The 19,397-nt window shown below is 45.9% G+C and overlaps 1 protein-coding gene across 1 annotated transcript in view; it reads left to right on the forward strand.

Annotated features, from left to right (window-relative positions):
• FKBP6 (FK506 binding protein 6, 36kDa) overlaps positions 1-5,538 on the forward strand; it is a gene marked incomplete at its 5' end in the record, with an annotated part of 6,927 nt that extends 1,389 nt beyond the window's left edge. The window contains 4 exons of the mRNA XM_009587988.1: positions 666-785; positions 1,838-2,032; positions 2,359-2,468; positions 5,460-5,538. Coding sequence (XP_009586283.1) covers positions 666-785; positions 1,838-2,032; positions 2,359-2,468; positions 5,460-5,538 — 504 coding nt within the window. The remainder of the gene's footprint in view (positions 1-665; positions 786-1,837; positions 2,033-2,358; positions 2,469-5,459) is intronic.
• Positions 5,539-19,397: the final 13,859 nt, after the last annotated feature.

Below are 19,397 nucleotides of genomic sequence, written 5' to 3' on the forward strand. Positions count from 1 at the left end.
CTGCAGCTGCGCAGGCCACTCTGTCCACATGTAGCCCTGCGAGCAAACCACACTTGTTGCTTACTCCCCTTCTTGTCAGTTGCCCACCCTCTCTCTGTGAAACTGGTTCAAACTTGCAAACCCAGGAGAAAACCTGTCCCTCAATTTTTATCTTTTTTTATTATTGTTGGGGGTTTTTTGTTTTGCTGGTTGATGTCTTGTGTGGGTGTCAGGCTGGTCCCAGAGCTGGTATGAAGAAGCCATCCTGGGTGATGCCGAGCCATTAGAGCAATGGAGCCTTTCAATCAGCTTCACCTTTTGTGCCATCAGTAGCGTTTGCGTTAACTGTCTGCTCTGTCTAAGCAGGTGAGAGAGTTGGGCAGGATTTAAGAACAAATTCCTGCTTTTTTTTCCCCCTCCCCTGCAGTCCCTTTGGTCCTGGTGAGCTTCCTGACCTCGGTAGGCAACACTCCTCACCAGGAGTTATCAGCACAAGACCAGTGGCATGCTTCAGCCTGGCGAAGGGAAATGCCACGTGGTGGTGGCCTGGCTGGACACTGCGGGGGCCATGGCAACAGCCTGACTCCTGCTCTGTGAATAGAAGGGGACTGTGCAGGACTGTCCTGTTTGAACTCTCTGCTTGCTTTCTTTTGTTTCAGCTGAAATTCAGGTATTTCTTTATACAGGAGCAGCAGGATACATTTCCGCTACAAAAGGTGTTGAAAGTGGCAGACACGGAGAGAGAGTTTGGCAACTACCTCTACCGTAAGCGGCACTTCGAGGGTGCCAAAGACAGATACAAAAGGGTATGACACCAGAAAAAAATGTGTTTTCCATTGTGAAAAGCTGTGAAAGCAGTGATTATTAAGTGCTAGCTCACCATAACAAGTACAATTTAGAGATCAAGTAACTTCATTATATTTTCCAGGCATAGTTTGTTATTTAAGAACAGATCTTAGACACCTGCTTTTGTGTGAACAGTAGTGGTAAATGAAGGAGGAGAAGGGCTGGCAGAAATAGGCAGAACCCTTTTCCTTCGGGCTTGCTCCCTGTGGGCTCTAGCTGACACAGAAGAGTACATCTCAGCGGCTGCATGAGCCCTGAGCGGTTCGTGAGGCTGACTGCTGAACTGGAGCCTTTCAGGTCAGCTTTTGCTGGGAGACATTATAGTGCAGCATAGCCTTGTGTTGCAGCAGCATGCTGATTAATGCTTGGAGAAGGAATCTAGAATCCCTTTGGTCTGAAAACAGATATCACTGGCATACTGGGCACTTTAACTTTATTTTTAGCCTTCCAGTTGGGAATCACAGAACACTTGAGGTTGGTAGGAACCTCTGGAGGTTGTCTAGTCCAACCGCCTGCTGAAGGAAGGTCAGCCACAGGTGGAGGTTGCCCAGGACCGTGTCCATTCAGGTTTTGAACATCTCCAAGGATGGAGGCTCCATAACGTCTCCAGGCAGGGAAGTACTCAGTTATTCCCAAACTGGAACGCATCTGCCTTTGTTTCAGAGGTAGTGAGGTTTTATGAGATTTTTCTTCCCTCCATTCAGAGTTGCTTTTTCTTGGTATTTCTGTAACAAAAATAATTTAAATTGCCTTTCTCCCTCTAAGATTTCTTTTCCACCTTTGTCCATAAAATCTGAGTCCTGGGTGTAATTCTTTTTTTTAACCTGTAGTCTTATGGCTGAGCTGGCTTGTCATGCTGGTAATGCCATGTAGTATATTTAGAGTTTTGATTATTACTATTTTTAACTGACCTAGGTAAACAGAAACATGGGTTTAGCTGTCTGATGGGATGGATTTCTTGCCTTCCATAACAGATTTGTTGTGCACTAGTTCTTTTTCCCTGTCTGCTCAGGCGTTCTCCATCCTCGGTCGCAGCCCTTCCAGTGAGGCAGAGCAGTGTCAGATCAATGCTTCCAAGTTGCTGGTGCTCCTGAATCTCTCACTTACTTACCTGAAACTGGAATGTCCTGCCCAAGCTTTGGTATATGGGGAGAAGGCCTTGGAGATTGACCAAAGAAACGCCAAAGCGCTGTTCAGGTGTGGCCAGGTGGGCAAAAATAAATTCCTCTGGGAGCCACATCAAGGAGTACCCTGGTCTGACTGGCTGTGGAGAGAGCCTCAAATGAACTGAGGAGAACCACTAAATTCTGAGCCAGGCCTCCTGAGCTGCTGCAGCAGTCGAGGTGGTTTGTCTGCATCTGACCTTTTGGAAAATCTGTCTCTGTAAATCTGTCACACAGATCTTTTCATGGGGGATTCCTGAGCTACCTGGATCTGTCTCAGAAATGTTTGTGGCTGCACATGTTTCAGTCCTGAAGAATGGCAGTGAGTCTATATTTATCTTGCGATGCATCTGTCTTCTTTCAATGGCAGGCTTGTCTCTGCATGACAGAATATGAAAAAGCACGGGATTTCCTGGTCAGAGCTCAGCACATACAGCCGTTTAACCACGATATTAACAATGAGCTGAAAAAGTTGGCAAGGTGAGAGAACTCCTTTCCATCCCTGTGGAAGAGAGAGTGCTTAGGCTGGAACACCCACTCAAAAATATTTCATATGTTTAAAAAAACGAAACACGAAACTATTGGGTTAGTAAGGACTGGGGAAAATGCAGAGGGTTTCTCTTAGTGGGGAGACAGCTGATTCAAACATTTGGCAGACACAGCAGTTACAGGTGACAGGTGAGAAGCTGAGAGTACCCACTATTCCTGTACAGTTTCTCTGGGGGGATGCGTGTGTTATGCTCCTTGTGAGTAGGTCGGTCAGGGTGATCACAGGGAGACAGGGGCTGCTGAAATGCCTCAAAACCAATGAAATGCAATAGGCTAGTGCTCAAGCTGATAATATTCTGGATTAATAAGTGTGATTTTCATTCCCTTTAAGATGCATTGGTTAACTACAGCAACTTTTCTGCACTGCAAGTGCTTCAGTGTGCAATGCTACAAATACTTATGTTTGTTAAAAGTGAATTTCTTGCTGTCTTGGAGGTAATAAGTGAGCAATCCTGAAGACAAACTTTCCCTTCGCCCGCAGGCTGAGTACAGCACAATCCTGCCAGCTTTAGTCATGCCCTAGCCCCACCAAAACATGACTAACGCTAGTCTCTGCCCTCATTTTGTTCTTCCCTTTGAAACTGGCAAAAGCACGAGCTGGTTCCCAAAAGTGTGTGCTGTACTTCTGGCACTGTTCACAGACGCAGAAGGCGATGCAGTCCCCAGCCTCAGAGATCACAAAGCAGCCCTTGAATACGAACCCTCCTCTTTTGTGTGTTGCTGGTAGGCATTTGCAAAAAGATTTGTAGGCAGCAGTAACATCTCTTATTAGAGTAGTTGGTGCGGCTGGAAAAGCCAGTCTCGTGGGCTAAGTGCATTCACCAGGTAATGTGTTGGTAGAGGGCTGTCCTTGCACATTCCTGTCCTATATATCCACGTCATCTTTAATAGTCTGTGATAACACCAAGTCTTCAAACTTGTTCTGTTACTTCTGAAGTACAAAGAAGTTGAAGGCAGTATTAGCTGCTGGTCTGGAAATCTGAAACAAACCACTTCTATTCATCCTGATCTGCCTCTGGGTACGTAGCTACCAAATTGTTCGGTGAGCGCGAGTAATTATAAAATAGATCTGGATGGCTGGCTAGCTACTCTTGGAGGCTTGGTATGTGGGTAGTTGTTAAAGACCCATGGTACAGTGCTAGAAGTCCTGATTCCAGAAGCTTCATGTGTTCCCTTAGACTTGTTTGGAATATGTTGGCAGGTAAGAGAGAAATCTTGCTAATAATGTTGAGGTTGTGCTGCCAGGAAGCAACAAGGCATTCTGCCTTTGGGGAAGCAGCGGGTAGGCTTGTCGGCTCTGACTCTGGAGATAGCAGCACGTACAGCTAACGCGTGTGTCAGTAAGCTGAGTATGCATTAAACCACTGTTGTCTCGGAGTTTCTGCTTCAGTGCCAGTTAAAATTGGTGTATTTTTTGCTTTTACTATGACAAAGAGTGGAATTAATATAAAATAAATGAAGACAACATTATCGAGTGTTGATAATTATGCCATACCTCAGTCTAGATCCTGTAATGTTGCCAAACTGCCTTGCCTGAGAAAACGCGTAATGCGATCTGGCAAATGCTTCAGAAATGGAATATGAATCAAAATCTTGTTCTTAGGGGCTTTTCACTTCCTTACTGAGTACATTTATACTTTGCAAAAAGCAATGTTGTGTGTTAATCAACAGCTACCTTTTGCTGTCTAAAACAAAACTTCGAAAAGCATCTGTTTAACAGCTGAACCAGGTTCTTGGCAAAATTCATTTCACTGGAGAACTGCAGGCAGAATCCAGGGTGAGGATTTTGTGGAACACGTGTCTGGTACTGGGTGTAGTGGTCTTGTTGGTGCAAATTCTGCTGCTGGATTTGGCAATTCTATTGGAAGGCTTGCGTTGCATCAAATCCAGAACAAAATGGGGTTGTTCGAACATCTGGCATGAATCTGCGCCTCCAAATGAGGGGCTCTTGGATTTCCTGCTGTGGTAGGCGTGTGAGCGTGCCATCCACAGTCTAGGTGGGCATCCCTGATCTTCTCAGTGCGGACAGTTGTGGCAACACCTGTCTGAGAGTTAACAGAAGTGCTGGGATTTCACTGAACTAAACACTTTGAGGTTCTGGACCCAGGGGTGCTGACGGTAGGGGGCTGAGGAAGCATTAGCCGATGTTACACTTGTGCTGTTTCTGGTGTTGCAACAAAAACCTTTGCTTTTGACCTTATATGGTAGCAGATGCAGGAAAGCTGACCAAGTGGGCAGCCATTGATCCCTGGGATGGTGCCCAAACTGAGTCACCCTCTGGCTCAGGGATTCCTCACCAGTGAGACCTCGTTGCCGGTGAGGTGAGAGCACAGGGTGCAGAGGAGAGGCAGCAATTAAAATGGAGCAGTCTGGGCAGCTTTTGCCATGCTAATGTGATGCTGGCAGGGAAGTGAGAATGGAGGAGGAAGCATCTGCTTCCACTTAGTCTGGACACAAATCCCTGCTGTCTCCTACCCATTCTCTGCCCAGGTTTGGTGTCAATGATAGATATCCTGGAGTAGGGCACTTGGACGATGTCTCCTGCTAGGTGCTGAAGGAGCTCGCACAAGGAGTGGCACAAATGAGGAGACATGGAACTAGACCACAGGATACAGGTGGGGGTTTCTCTGCATTGTCACATGCTTGCAAAACTGGTGTAGAAAACATCTGGCTACCAAAAGTCAAATGATCTACTTTGCTAATAGTCACCAGTGAAGCAGAGACCCAAGGTCTGGGGATGAAGCACGATGTTTCCAGCTCTCCTTCCCTGACAAGGGCTTGAAGGAGCTGTGTCTTTGCTACCAGCACACTCTTACATTAGACTAATTTATTTATATAGAAAAAATAATACAAATTTTTTGGTTGTGGCACTGATGGTTGGGCGGGCAGTCCCGTGATGCCATGCTGTGCTCTACTTTGCAGCTGCTACAAGGACTACATGGAAAAGGAGAAGGAAATGTGCTGCCGAATGTTTGCCCCTCTCAACTCTTCTTCTGGCTGATCAGAAAAAAAGGTAATCAAGTTGTGAAAAAGGCTGAGATCTCGCAAAACCTCTGTCACGCTTGAACTCTTTTCAGGTGGGGAACCTGCTTCTCTTCTGCGTGGGAGGATTTTGGAGGCAAAATGTAAGGTAATGGGAGTCTGTGGAGGGGAAGGGGCAGGATGGTGGGGTGAAACATTGCTACGTTGTCGGCTTGGGGAATCTTTCCTGCGAGGCAAGCTGGCGTGGGACAGGAACCTGAAACTGGCAGCGTTTGAGTAAGTTTGGTTTTGTTGTTTCCTGTGCTGCTCATCCCAGCTATTCCTTGTCAGAGCCAGGGGGAGAAATAGCTGTGTAGTCTTGTTTCTCTGCCAGTTTAAAAGGAACAAAAAAAATTGTTTCTGTCAAACTGAAGAATTGGATTTCCTCCTCCCCTCCAGCGCTCCTGTCTGGAGCTGTTGGAATGCATCACTTCAGAAAATTCTAAATACTTTATTTCTGGGTTTTTTGAAATATTAAAAAACCTGTTTGTATAGAAAATTTCAAATAGATGTTTTGGACTCTTTAAAGCCTTAAATCTTCTAGCAAAATTGATGGGTTTATAAATGCTCAAAGGCTCTTTGATCATTCTTTTTTTTGTCAAAACCTTCGGGGGGAGGCAAGGGGGAGTGGAAATCTTCGCTGGTCTCTTGCCTCGGGGTAAACCCGAGGGAAAGGGTTGAGGAGAATGACAGCAGCCTTCTGTCAGAAAGCATCACCAGCTCAGGGCCGTCAAGAGTTTGGTGCTGTTCTCTCTCATGCAATACAGGCAGTACTACTTCTACTTGTAGAAAATGAGTATTGGCAGCCTTTCCATCAGTAGCAGTGCGAGTGCAGGGTGCAGGTCTGGTATTTTCTTTTGTCTGTGCCTGTGAGGAAGCTAAGGTAGTATTTGAGGAAGAGGTTTGATTGAACAGCTGCTTCGTGAAGCAACACAACCCTCTTCTGGCTGGACGTGCCTCCCTGCTGTCGTCTTCACCCCTCCCACCACCCCTGCGCCCCGGTCTGAGCTGGGCATGTTGGTAAACTGCCTCAGAGCACAAACTCTTCCGCCTGGGTTCAAGATGAGACTGATCACATCTGTTAGCGGTTCCTACCCCCAGGCAAGTAGCTGTGAAAGGGGATTTAACGCTGACGAGCGGCCTTGCCAGCGTGTGCAGGAAGTCCGTGGCTCTGGACTTGGCAAGGAGGCTCTGATTCTCCACTTGCTGAATTTCAGAGACTTGCAGTTTGGAAGCCTGTAGGACTTGGGTCTCATTCTGATGGTAATACGTAGTGGTGCCTGACCTGGGAAGCTTCTTGTCAGTCTGTGCATCAGCTGGCCCTGCTTTGTGGTGGAAACTCTGAATGTGGTGATCTGCTGGGTCAGCAGACAGGTCCTCCACTGGTAAGGTTATGTGGCCTCTTGTTTCCCAAAAAGTGGCCTGCAAAGATGCTGATTTTCACACAGTTGATGTAATGGCACATAGCTATTGTTGTAAGTAAAACAATGTCTTTAGTTAGTGGAGACTGAGAAGTGCAAAGGGGAAGGGAAAAGGAGAAACTTCTGCTGGAGGCAAGCTTAAAGATTGGGCTGAACTGTTCATCCGCCAGAGTTTCTCCACTGACTCCTACTGATGCACATGTACAGCGCTTTCCTGGAGTTCTCCCACCTTACACAGCTGATGGACAGCTGTCAGTGAAAAAGATTTCTAACCTTCTTTGAAATTTATTTTAGTTACAGTATTAAAAATAAACTAAGTCGTCCAGATAAACATAAATCATTGAGGCCTACACAAGAATCTACTGTTAATTCATTGCAAGAAAAATCCCTTGCTAGAGGAGGTTCCTGCAGGGCAGGGCCTTGTGCTAGCTGGAGGTTGGTTTGCTGCTGCATCTTGCTTAAAAACTTCATTACGTATTCAGAGAGGAGCAAAGCAGTTCCAACTGGAGTTCCTGCTCCCTATCAAAGGCACCGCTAATTAGTCAGACTTGAGGCAGAACATTCTTTGGTGTTTTCTGACAACTTTGTACAAGTTCAGTTTAGGGCACAAGCTGTACTCGGTGAGTCTTGCAGACCTGCATCATCTTTTCTGCCTTAGTGAGTAGATGGTCTGTGAACGCTGCCTGTGGCTCATGTTTAATGATCCAGTGGAATATCAACAGTTATGGAAAATTATGGAAAACTTTCCTATATACCAGCTGGCAGGTGCTTGTTAAGCGTTGACCTGACCCGTTGTCCAGCTTACCAGCTAAATGACTTGGAGCTGTAGTTGTGGCATTTTCTCCCTCCTGAAACACTGCTACATCCATCCCCCTGCTTCAGAGCTCCTTCCCAGGTGGGTTTGCTATACCTTTTGGTGAGTTCTGTAGCGGTTGCTCTGTTACAGGGACAAATGCTTCATTTCTCTGTACTGAATAATCCAGGGCTGTGTTGTATGTTCTTCATAATGACACTCAAACCCAGACACACTTGAGTATCTTTGTTCTGCCTGGTATTTCTGTGTCCCTCTCACTATAGAGTCCAGTTCGTCTGGTTGTCGCAAACAACATCTTGCTCAGAACACGCTTTCTTCCTTTTTAACGGAGTTTCAGGTCAGAATAAATCTTTGGCGAAATGCAAGGCCACTTGTGATGCTTCCTGGAGGAATTCAGAAATACTCAGAGAGAGAAATAGAAGCACAAACACTTTCCTAAATCCATCCTGCTGTAGTTCCTTGCAAACGCAGTGGCTTGGGTCTCCTGGTTGCCTTTCTTTGGGTTTAGGTTATTTGCCTGCCTCTGTACACTTTGTGTGGTGCAGGCGTGTCGAGCCAGGTTACCTGGGATGTGCATAGCTGAAAGTCCTCCTCAGTGTCCCCTAAATTGTGGGATGGATGGGCTGAGGACCGCTGGCTTATTGGAGCTTTTTGTTCTTTCTTGTTTGAAAGACCCAGCAGAAAAAAAAAAAGGAATTTCTTATTGTTGCATTGCTGTGGTCCTTCATGATAACAGAAGTTAATCATGAGGAGTGGGGACAAATTCCCTAGAAGTGTCTGGATTTGAGTAGAGGGTCCTTGGTGATAGTTTCATCCTAAAAGATGAGTCTCTGAGCTTTTTTTTTTGTTATAGGTGGGCCGAAGTTGAAAGCTTGCCTCTAACATGTATCTCGGCTCAATACACAGGAGTAGTCTCAGTAGTTGAGAGCACACAGGGAAGTCTTCCAGTGAAAACAGACAATGCTGAAATTATGGCAGGAAACCATGACTCTGAGGTCAAACTTGAGATTGCTACGAATAGCAGGGTCTAGCAATTCTGAAGCCATTAATTGGTGAGAATTGGCTGCAGAACTGGGGCTGTGTCACCAGGTAGAAGTGACTATAATTGGGCTTAAAATCAGCAGCAGTTGGCAGCTAAACTATAAGCTGAAAGAGAACTTGCAAATAAACTGAGAAGTATGTGCATAACAAAATCAAAACTCCTGCCTTGGGAAAGCTCCAGACTTCGAGTAAACAGCAACTTGCTCCTTCCCCTCCTGCTCTCTCTTATTACTGAGCAGATCTAAAGTGTGCCTCCTGCTGATACTGTCCCTACCCACTGTGTAAAGCTGAACAACAGAGAACTGGCAATTTCACTTCTCCTTTAGAATATGCAAATTATTGTACCACTGAGATGTCCTGTGCTGCGAAGGAAATTGTTAAATGTCTGCTTTATGCTGAGCTTTGCTGGAGCAAGTGGGAAGGCTTGAAGGATGACTTAATTAAGCATTCTCCTTGGTAAGCAGAGGAAGGAGAAAAGCTTTAATAAGGTGGTTAGGTTTTTTTTGTTTTCCCTCCAGCTCTCTCCTCTTTTGGCATCTTTCTTTTTTTCAGAGGAGTTCTGCAGTTTATGCCTGCGGTAGTACCTGTAATACCTCTCTGGAAGATCAGTGGGCTCTGGTCTCTTCTAGAAACTGTCAGTGGAGAAATGACTGCACCACCTCTGCTTAGGGATCCCGGTCAGCTGTACTGGACATGGGTCCCTGGTTTGAATGCACTAGGGGTGGCTTTGCCCAGCCCAGGAGGTGCGGCCCGCGCTTCAAAGTGAAAAGATGATGTGAAATGGAAAGGAGGGAGACCCATGCAATATCTCTGTGCCCTACCGTGCCCGTCCTCCAAGGCATCGGTGAAGTGATGGTTCTCCAGCCTCAGAGGACTGCCTTGGGGCCCAGCCCGGGGCCATCCTCTCTAAGACTTAGCAAGTGTCTGAAGCTTAGGGTTCCCCTTTGTGTGCTCAAACATGGAGCTCCCAGGTGAGATAGGAGTGGGTTCCTGGCTGCGTTTCTCCTCAAGCTCCTGTCTGCCTGCCTGAGGCCACGCAGCACACTTCCCTGGAAAGTACAGGCTGAGCCCCCAGTGAATAACCCCTGTGTGGGCTTTTATTTCTCAGAGCTTTTGCCAGCAGCTGGAAGATAAAATATGGTGCTGTTACAAATCAGTAGAGAGTGAAAAAGATGCTGGGCTCTTTTCATTCCCATGATAATACTTGGTTTATCATGCAGGTAGAGTTTAAAGAGAATGGTCTATGTGTAAGATGTGAATTTCTTTATGAAGAAAGTTTTATTTTGCAGAGCATTCAGAGTTGCTGGCCTTCACTTCCAGCAGCAAGGAGACACATGGTTATTTTAAGGTTTTCTCTGAAGTATCATTTTTAGTCTCCTTTCTCCACCCCTCGTGTTTCAGTTGTGATAGCTACATGACGTGTAAGTAAAAATGTTTTGTTACCTTGATGAGTAAAAAGGCAAATTGGATAAACCTATTCCACGTAGGTAGTGACCAAACCGATTTTGGATGGCAGCCTGTTGCAGGTGCCTGTGACTCATATGCCTGGAATCAGGTTACAGCTTAGTTGTGCTGGTAGCTGAGGCGCAGAAGTCCCCAGTGCCGCTTTTGGTCCTTGGGGCATTACAGGCGGTGGTGAGCAGCTCTCCCCGGGCTCTTGCCAGCCCAGGCAGAACTGGCATGCCTGGCCACCAGTCCTGCTGATCTGGGGTGCACCAAGCTTTCTCTCTCAACTAGCAGAAGAAATGTCTTTATCCTATCTATTTCTCTTAGTCTTAAATCTGGGGGTTTTAAAAGATCAGGCCTTACACAGCAAAACAAAGGGCTCTTTTCCATACTTTACTTGTGTGCTTGTTCTTCTAGTCTGGTTTCTCAAAAGAGTGTTGAGTGTGGAGAACTGTAGCTGGATGATACAGAGACAGCTGAAGTTAGCAAAAAAAGTGCTAAGTGCCCTCAAAAGTGTTCATTGTGGTTTTGGGAAATACTCCTCTGCTCTGCTTGTGAGCTACCAAGCATTGTTCACCAAGTGCAGCCCCTTAATGGGGTGTCCTTTCCATCAGCAGCGACACAGAGCAGCTGACAGGGGATTGGGGGCTACATCACTGTTTGAACAGCACCAGGGCATTGACTGCCGTGTCTGACATCGTGGCAACAGCACTCTGCAAAAAGACAATGTTCATGGTTGTCAGCACCAAGAGGCAGGAGATACTAACGAGGGCTTCAGATTTGGGGAATGCTGCTTTCGGAAAGGCACTGCTGTAAGTTGGTTTGCAGAACTGCGGAGTTATTTCCAGTAAGAGTAGACATGACCTTCATGTGCCTCTCCCACTACCCACCCTGCTTTATCAGGGACCTGTTGATTTGACAGAATGCTGAGCATTATTGACATGAAAGTTATCTGAGCTCTTGAAGGACTGGGAGCTGCTGTAAGGATCAGCTTCAGCCCAGACTTGCTGGATGAAGTCCTTTCTGAGTCAGAAGTGTGTGTTGAAGAGTTCATCCCTCCTTTCACCTTCCCATAATTGTCCCTCTTGTGAGACCTCTTGCTCTCTGAACAAGTTGTTTTGTTGCTTTGTCTGGGTGCTGTTTTAAGGGACTTTTTTTAGAAATGCTTGGGAAAGAGCTCTGCTTTCTGTTTTTTCCTTTTTGGTTTAGGTATCCTTGTCCTGTCACAGATCTGAGCAGACTTGACAGATTCTTCTTCCATCACCTCATGTTCAGGATGGTAGTGCATGTCATCAGCATTCAGGGTCTTTGGAGTTGAGACTTGTTTAAAGATCTCTGGAGAATTCATCCTGCCACTGAGCTGTCTGTCTAGTGTACAGGCAGTGCTTGAAACTCGCTGTGGATCCTTTGAGAGCTGAGGATCATGACAAATTGACTTGCAAAAAAAACCCCCACCATCCTAAGAAAAAAGCATGTAAGCGCAGATCTTCAGATGGCAATGGAAGTTCATATAGCTTGGTTATATAAACAAGGAGTAATGCATCTGCTCCTTGCACCTTCATCTGTGAATTTGGACATCTGGTGCACCTGTGATGGGGTAGTCAGAGCGTGCTCAGACCTTCAGATGTGGGGAGTCTCTGAGGCATCTGTGTGTTCGTGTGCTATTGCACTCTGAAGATAGGCTTCACAGCCATCTTGGCCATAAAAGTGAGTCCACTTGAAGCACTAACAGCTGGACATCCCCAAAGAACACGTTAGAGAGAGAAATGAGGGTATGGCTGACTGCAGAATCACTTCTGTAGATAGCAGATAAGTGGTACCCCAATTAGGTAATTTTCTGAAGGCATGTCGCATGCTCAGAGACAGGCTCCCTGGGATGGCGATATGTTGTGTTCCCTCTAATAATTGTCCAGATAAAACCATGATAGCCTGGCGTTGTAAATAACTGTTTCTTCTCCTCATATCAGGGTGGACTGCCCAGCACGTCTTGTTATCAGCTAGCTGATAGCACCCTAGCTGTCGCTGCGCTTTCTTCTTGCCATTCAGGAGAGCTGCAGCCTGTCAATAACCTCTCGTGGGGTCCGTGTGGTGTGTTTCAGAAGGAGCTTGTTCACCTCCTGGTATTGTGGTTTTTCTCCAGACTGTCATCCCAGAGTGGCAGTTCCTTTTGGACTTGTTGGGGTTTGAGTGAAGAGCACTTCTCGGGCAATTGCCGTTCAAGAAGGTTTTAGCTCCTTTGCTGATCTATGCTCCAAATGTGCGCGTGTAACATCTGCTTTTCCAGCATGCTCATGTGGAGCTGTGGTGTAGGGTGTACCATATCCTTCTGACTACCAAATCAAAACTTTCCTTCCTTTCTTCTCCATGGTCAGTGAGAATCCTATTTAGATTTGAACAGAAGTGTTGAAAAGAAGGCATTCTGTCTCCCATAACAGACATGTGGAGGCTACGTTTCTCTGAATGTCCTTTAAAGGCACTTCTCTGGCATGTAAAAGCCAGGCCAGCCTTCCAGGCTGCCCTCCACGAAGCTGATGACTTGATTACTTCTCTTGAGGAGCACTCTTCTCACTGAGGGTTATCTCAGTGCAACGCTGTTGGGAACTGCTGCTTCAAAGCATGGATGTAATGAGGGCTTAGCTGGCAGGAGCTATGCTTTAAGCGTACGCTTCTTACTTTCCAGTTTCCTCGTGCTTTGACAAAAGTTTTATCTGCTGTTTGGTGCCTACATGACACTTCCCCGCAGCCCTGCTAGAGATAAAGGGGGAGCTGGGGAAGAGGCAGCAACAGTTCTTTATGCAAGAAAGCAGCTTAAACAAATTTTAAAGCCTTAGTTAAACATTAACTGTTAATTATGGCTTTAATGCAGAGTAAAGGTGACTATGATTATAAATGACCTGTGACCTGGCATGTTGCTTACTGTAAATTGATGATCGACTGCCTTGTCTTTCTGAAGCATGAATTAAAATAGCTGGTACCAACAGACTTCTGTCTGAACTTCAAAGCGAGCATGTGCCTTGCCAGTTTTCGTGGCTGAGTTGCTGCCAACCTGCTGTTAAGGGAAGGAAACAAATATTGGAGCAGAGTCCTGGTTGGAGCGCGCTGTTCTCCTACGTGCAGGAGCAGCAAACGCTTTGAACGCGATCCAACTCTCTGCGTCTTCAGGGCCGTGTGTTTCCCCTCCACTTCTCTTTTGATTGTGTAGCCATTAGGTGGAAATGAAAGAGATGAACTGATCAAACACTCCTTGAAATGGCTTTAGGGTTTCAGTTTGAATATTTTTTTAATTAGCTCCATGTAAAGACTTTATTACTTCAAATAGCAGCCATGAAACCAGAAGACTCACAGTTTGATCCTTTGTTTTTATGGTGCACAAGAAGTCTCAGTAGCTGCAGGTTTTATACCCAGCTAGACACCCCAAACCACAACTAACAGCCAGTGGAAACATCAAGTGATTATCTTTTAAGTATGCCTATCAGGGACACATAAAAGGAAGTGCTGTGTGGGGATAATACTAGACTGACAAGTAGCAGAGTAGAAGTCAGTTGCATTTTAACAGGAGCAAAGGTGCTTTTGTCTAATAACGCGCAGAACACTACAGCACATCAAGTATAATGATTTTTTTTCCGCTGCAGAAACCTTTCTTTCCTGTCCTAGTCACTAGAACTTTATGCTGTGAACTGGAGAAATTATTTAAGCATTTCTACCTCTGATTCATTTTCAAAGAGAAGAGATCAACTGAAGTGTCCTCCAGTAGTTTTCCTTCTTCAGAAAGTTCCTCTCCCCCTTCTCCTGGTCAGGGTAGATACTAGAAAGCGCTGCCAGCCTGAAGCTGACTGTGAATGTCTTGCGTTACAATGAACCTCGTTAACCCCAGTTTTGGAAGGTTTGGCAATAAAAGGTGGCCTGTTAAATGAGACTCTAACGTGGATTTTGTGAGTCTGGGTGAACCAGGACAGTGACTCTGCACTGACTTGTTACCGTGAATCCTCATTTGTGCCAGGCTAGAAATCTTTACTCGTGTGTTTCTGGCAATCTTGAAAGTTCCTCTACTGTTTTGTGCTTTTATTATCCCAAACTTTAAATTGGGGGCAACCCTTGAGAGAGGCACATTGTCCTGATTCAGACTCGTAGTTTTCTGGCAGGGTGGCATTTGAGTCACGGGTTTTATGTGGCTCTGAGCATACAGACCGACTAAAACCTGGCTTCTTCAGGGTCATTGGAGGAAGATGAGTAATCTGGTCGACCTCATAGCTAACCCTGCTCTGAGCAGGAGGTTGGACTAGAGACCTACTGATGTTCCTTGCAGCCCTAATTATCCTGTGATCCTGTGGTACCTTTCAAGAATATATAATGAATGAGGTGTGGATTTTGAGCATCATGGATTGCTTCATCTTCTCATCCTCTAGTCTGTAAAGCGTCTGTTTTCCTCACAATTACTGCTTTTTTTTTTTTCTTTCTGGTTAGCAGTCTGTAAGTCGATATCCCCTAAGGAGCAGGCTTCCCCACTTTGCTACTAGTAATTTGATTTACGTTTGCAGAGATCACCACTGCAGCCGAGCTGGCTGAGCAACCTGCAGTGGCTACAGCTGCTGAAAGAGTATCAAAAATTGGATTGGGCTCCTGGTATTCTTGAGCTGAGAGAAGATAGGCCATCTTTTGAATGTACCTCTGATCCTCAGAACTTCCATAGGAGGAAGATAATGGGTTATCCTGTGGAAAGATTTCCAAGGATTTTTCCGATTTCTTTTTTTTTTTTTTTTCTTTCCCTCTCCTTCTGCTGTTCATCCTGTGGGTCATGGAGGGACGAAGCTGACTTTTCAGCAATGTTTCGGTACCATCTGCACTCTGACAAATCAGGAAATACCCTCTGTATCAGTATTCCTCTGTGAGTATCTCAGAGGTGTCAGTTGCAGCAACATCGTGAGCAGCAGGATGTTGAAATATGTTAGCAGGCACATCAGAAAGCAGCGTGAATATGCGTGCTGAGTGCATTTTATCCCAGGTGCTTAATGGCTTTGGGGACAAGAGGGAACTCCACATTATGCTCGCGTGCACCACAGCTCCACCGCAGATCTTGCAGTGTTAGTACTTGAAAACCAATTCAAACAGCTTGCGAGGGCCGGGGAGGAGAAGGTGCTGGTTCTGTCTGCAGGCGGAGAGGCAGAGGGAAAGCATGGTTGGGAGAGGCACTGAAGGAGCAGGCGAGCTTTTGGCAGCAAGGTCAGTGTAGCCGTGTAGAAGGTGAGGCAGGTGATTTAAGTCCTGAGGTTCCCCTTTGAAATACAGAGGGGGAAGAAATAAATAAAAATCACAGCTTAGAAACAGTTCTGGTTTATATCTAGAGAAAACTGACCCTATGCCTAGATACTGGTTTCCTTCTAGCGAAGCTCTCGTGACCCTAAAGAGGGGGAGGGATGAGGTGAGGACTGCAGGTGAGAGAAAGGTTTTGCTGGGTACAGAATCTGTCACCTTCTCGGTGTGTGCCAGGACTCCAAGACTGGTGAGGACCCGACTGCAAGTGAGAGTGATTGGGCATGGGGGAGCTAACCAAGAACAAAATGCTGGGAGTACTTTGTGATCCATTGCCAGTGTTGCGGTGGTGTGGGCAGGCCTCTCGGTGGTCGTGCCCTACGAACAGGAAGGGGGTGTGGGCAAGGGGGGAAGATGGGAGCAAATAAATTTGGTGAGAAGCAATAGAAATCTCAGATGAGGAGAATGGTGGATCTTCTAGGAGACACACAGAACTATTTCCTAAAGGCAAAGAGTAAGTATCCAGGCAGTGGGTTTCCCCGAACAGGATTGGAAAAGCACAAGTGATGGGTAGCATGGATGACCCCGTACAGGAAGAGAGGAGGCCTGAAGGATGTTCTCAGGGTTTCTCTGAGGTGGACTTGCTAGTTTTGAGTTCTTGTCACTTAATACTCAGTTTCCTCCAAGTCCTATGTGAGGAAGTTGAATGAATTTTATGGGAATTTCACTGCACCTGTTCCACTTGTGCTAATCCACAAAATTCTGGGTGTTTCTTTCAGGGCCGCTGTAGATGTGTGCTAGTAACAATTGACCATTTAATGCTAAAATGGAATAAAATGTACAGGTGATCCCTGTGGGACACTGACTGTGGTATTTTGTTATCCTAGGACCTCGCCAGCTGACAAAAAGAACGCTTCTTGGACAGGAAGGAGACCTACCTCTGGGCACACAGAGATCTCGGCAACTCATCTATGTTTTGGGAAAACGGGCAAGAGTACTGTCTTGTTTTGGGAGTGTGAAGTGGAGGTTGTGTGTTTATATACAACCTGATTTTCCTGAAGTTGGTTTTGTTTGCCATATTCTGAGGCTGTTTCCAGAAGAACCAAGTCCTGCTGTAGGAGAGAGGAAAGCATTCCCTTTCTTCTCCCCTGCGCACTCTTTGAAGAAAACTCTTCCCTCACATCCTACCTCTTGCAGGTTCTGGGCTGCTTTTAGGGAATCTGTAAATGGAAGTAAGATGCCATGAAGTTTTGTATTGTTTATACAGGTTGTTCTTTAAAAAATTATGTTTGATATTTTTGTTCTGAGAAAATAAACCAACCTGAGAACTAATGCGGGCAGGACTTGTGCCAATTTGTTGTGCAAGAGTGATTAATGTCTCTCTTTCAGTGTAAGGAGCTGGAATTTGGAAATAGGGTCTGGTTTGTTGCTGTATAGCTAGCTCCCTTCTTGGGCAACACCATGTTATGCTCTTCGACTTGGCTGAATGTTCTTGTGAATGTTAATACTAAATTTCATATTACTTAAGAATACCAGCCTTATCCCCTACAAATACTGCTGACTCCTTTAGCTTCAATCAAGTCTGTTTTCTTCTGGAGCAAAATCCGCTGGGTACTCCCCGCGTCTCTGAACATATGCTTTCGTGGTGTGGCTGAGATTTAATAAATGCAAAATCAAATGCAGGTAAATGCAAAACTAGCAAGAAGCCATGGAGGAGGAGGAGGATCCTGGTAACATGAAACGATGTTTTCATGGTATTCGTCCTGCCCGTGTTTGACTAGGATGGATAATATCTTCTAAACATGATTCAGTGCCTTGTTGTTGACTTGCTGGGCAGGGAGGGTTGCCTGTGGTCACTGTGCGATCCAAGGCGGCCCCTTGCCAGGAGAGAAATGTCTGAAGCGTTCTTGTTCTGCCAGCGTCTTTATGGCTTTTGGATTCCTTACCACCACGCTCTGACAGTGTCTTAAAATAAAATGCCCTCTCGGTAGGATGTCCCAAAGAGGAGGGGGGGGCAGTGGGGAAAGGTTAGGAAAGCTTTGGGTTGGCAGCACCTTGCAAGCACACTTCTGGACCCTGCTGCTTGTCTACTTGTTCTGGTCCTCTGTGCTTTTGGAGAAAGGATGGCTTGGTCTCTGAGAGGAGGTCAAATCCTGCTGTGCTGCTTAGTTTGAAGAAAAGAGACCTAAAGGGAGTGCAGGGTTTGGGTTTTTTCATCTGTCCCCTAAGAATAATCCAGTGATTAGTTTTTTCCTCAGATCTACGTTTTTCCAGAAGACTCCAAGAGCCTCCTGATGATCAGAAAGGAAGAAATGGAGTTGCATGATACTAATTCTCTTAATCATACACTGCGATGCTTTGTCCTGATGAATAGCATGCAGTGATAATATGCACCTGAAAAGGAAGTGTTGTGTGGAAGGTTGTCGGCAAGACTTTTAACTGAGCTTGGCCGGCAACTCAAATTGCTTGCTCTGGTTAAAAGGTGACAAGCCTGGGCTCTCGCTTGTCCAACGGCTGGCTTCTTGGGTTTGGACTTCCACAGCCATTGCGACCAGGGCTTTCCAGCTGTCCTCCTGTCACAGGCAGCCTTGGGGTTGCTTTTTTCCAGGAGGGTATTAAAACTGTCTCCCCATCAGTCCCCGTTGGGCTGGTGGTGAGGGGAGGTGGAGTCCTTTTTCCTGGGTCGACACTAGATGGCAATACCTCCCTCATAATGTTTTGCCAAAGGCAAGTGGTTCAGGGTTTTGTTTCTGATGGGCTTTAAATCTGGATATTGGTCTTTTTCTGTACAAATTGTTCCAATAACTTTCTTTGATTGGAACCTGATGCCTCTTCCCTACAAGAAGTGGAGAACTTTGTGCTTCTTGACTGTTGGCATAAGATAGATCCGAAGACATAAACGTGGCCGAGTTTTCCAGCAGGAGACAGCTGTGCCCTTCATGGAGCTTCCTCAGCCTCTGACGTGGGGCGTGCTGGCATTTCTCCGACAGCCTTTGGGTCCTTGGGTTGAGTGAGCACGGGCGGCAGGATCTGCAAATGGAAACTTGGCACATCCATGTCCATTGATGACCTTGTAAAGGCAGGACCTTCTGCTCTCCAAACTGTAGGGACAAAACTCATTTAGAAGGCGTCGCGCCTGCTAAATCTGAAATGTAGAAATATATGTTGGTGTGGTGGCTCGCTGTGGTATGGTAAGGAGCTTTGTAAGTCTCTGGAGGGTCTGCTCCTGTCGTCAGCTGCCTGCTGCCAGCAGTGCACGCTGCAGGAACGGCAACCGCCCTTCCCTGAGCTGCCGTCCAGCCTGGGCCGGTAACTTGTGTTTGACCTAGAGTCTGTCTCCAGGTTGAAGGCCGGTTTACTGCTCTATGAGAGATTTCCCATGGTGAACTAGACTTTGCTGAACTGCGTTTTTCCATTTTTCTTTACCAAATAATGGCCAAAAATTACTTTCCTGATTTTTTAATTTTTTTTTTTATTTTATTTTTATTAAAGGAAGAAATACAAACTTTCAGCCTCTGGGCAAAATCAAAGATGTGTTTGGATCTCGACTTGGCATTAAAACAGAAGTACAAGTCCTTGAGCAAAACAGACAAAAATCTCTAGAGAGAACCACGCTTTCTGATTGTTAATCAAAAAACACGGGCCTTTGAGAAGTTTGCTACTGGAATTTTTATTTTTGGCCAAAATGCCTCTTCCCCTCCCCCTGCCGCCATTACATAGTTTGACAAACATCTTCAGCGTGTTCCCTGGAGAAACTGTTCCCAAGGTTGGTTACAGCTCAAAAGTGGTCTTGTATTTCCAGTTTGGGTTTATCAAATGTCAACTTGCAGCTCATGAGCTTTGCCAAGCGTTCGCTCAATTAAAATA

Source organism: Fulmarus glacialis, unplaced genomic scaffold, assembly GCF_000690835.1.
Source record: "Fulmarus glacialis isolate BGI_N327 unplaced genomic scaffold, ASM69083v1 scaffold26071, whole genome shotgun sequence".
In the NCBI taxonomy this organism is placed as follows: Eukaryota; Metazoa; Chordata; class Aves; order Procellariiformes; family Procellariidae; genus Fulmarus; species Fulmarus glacialis.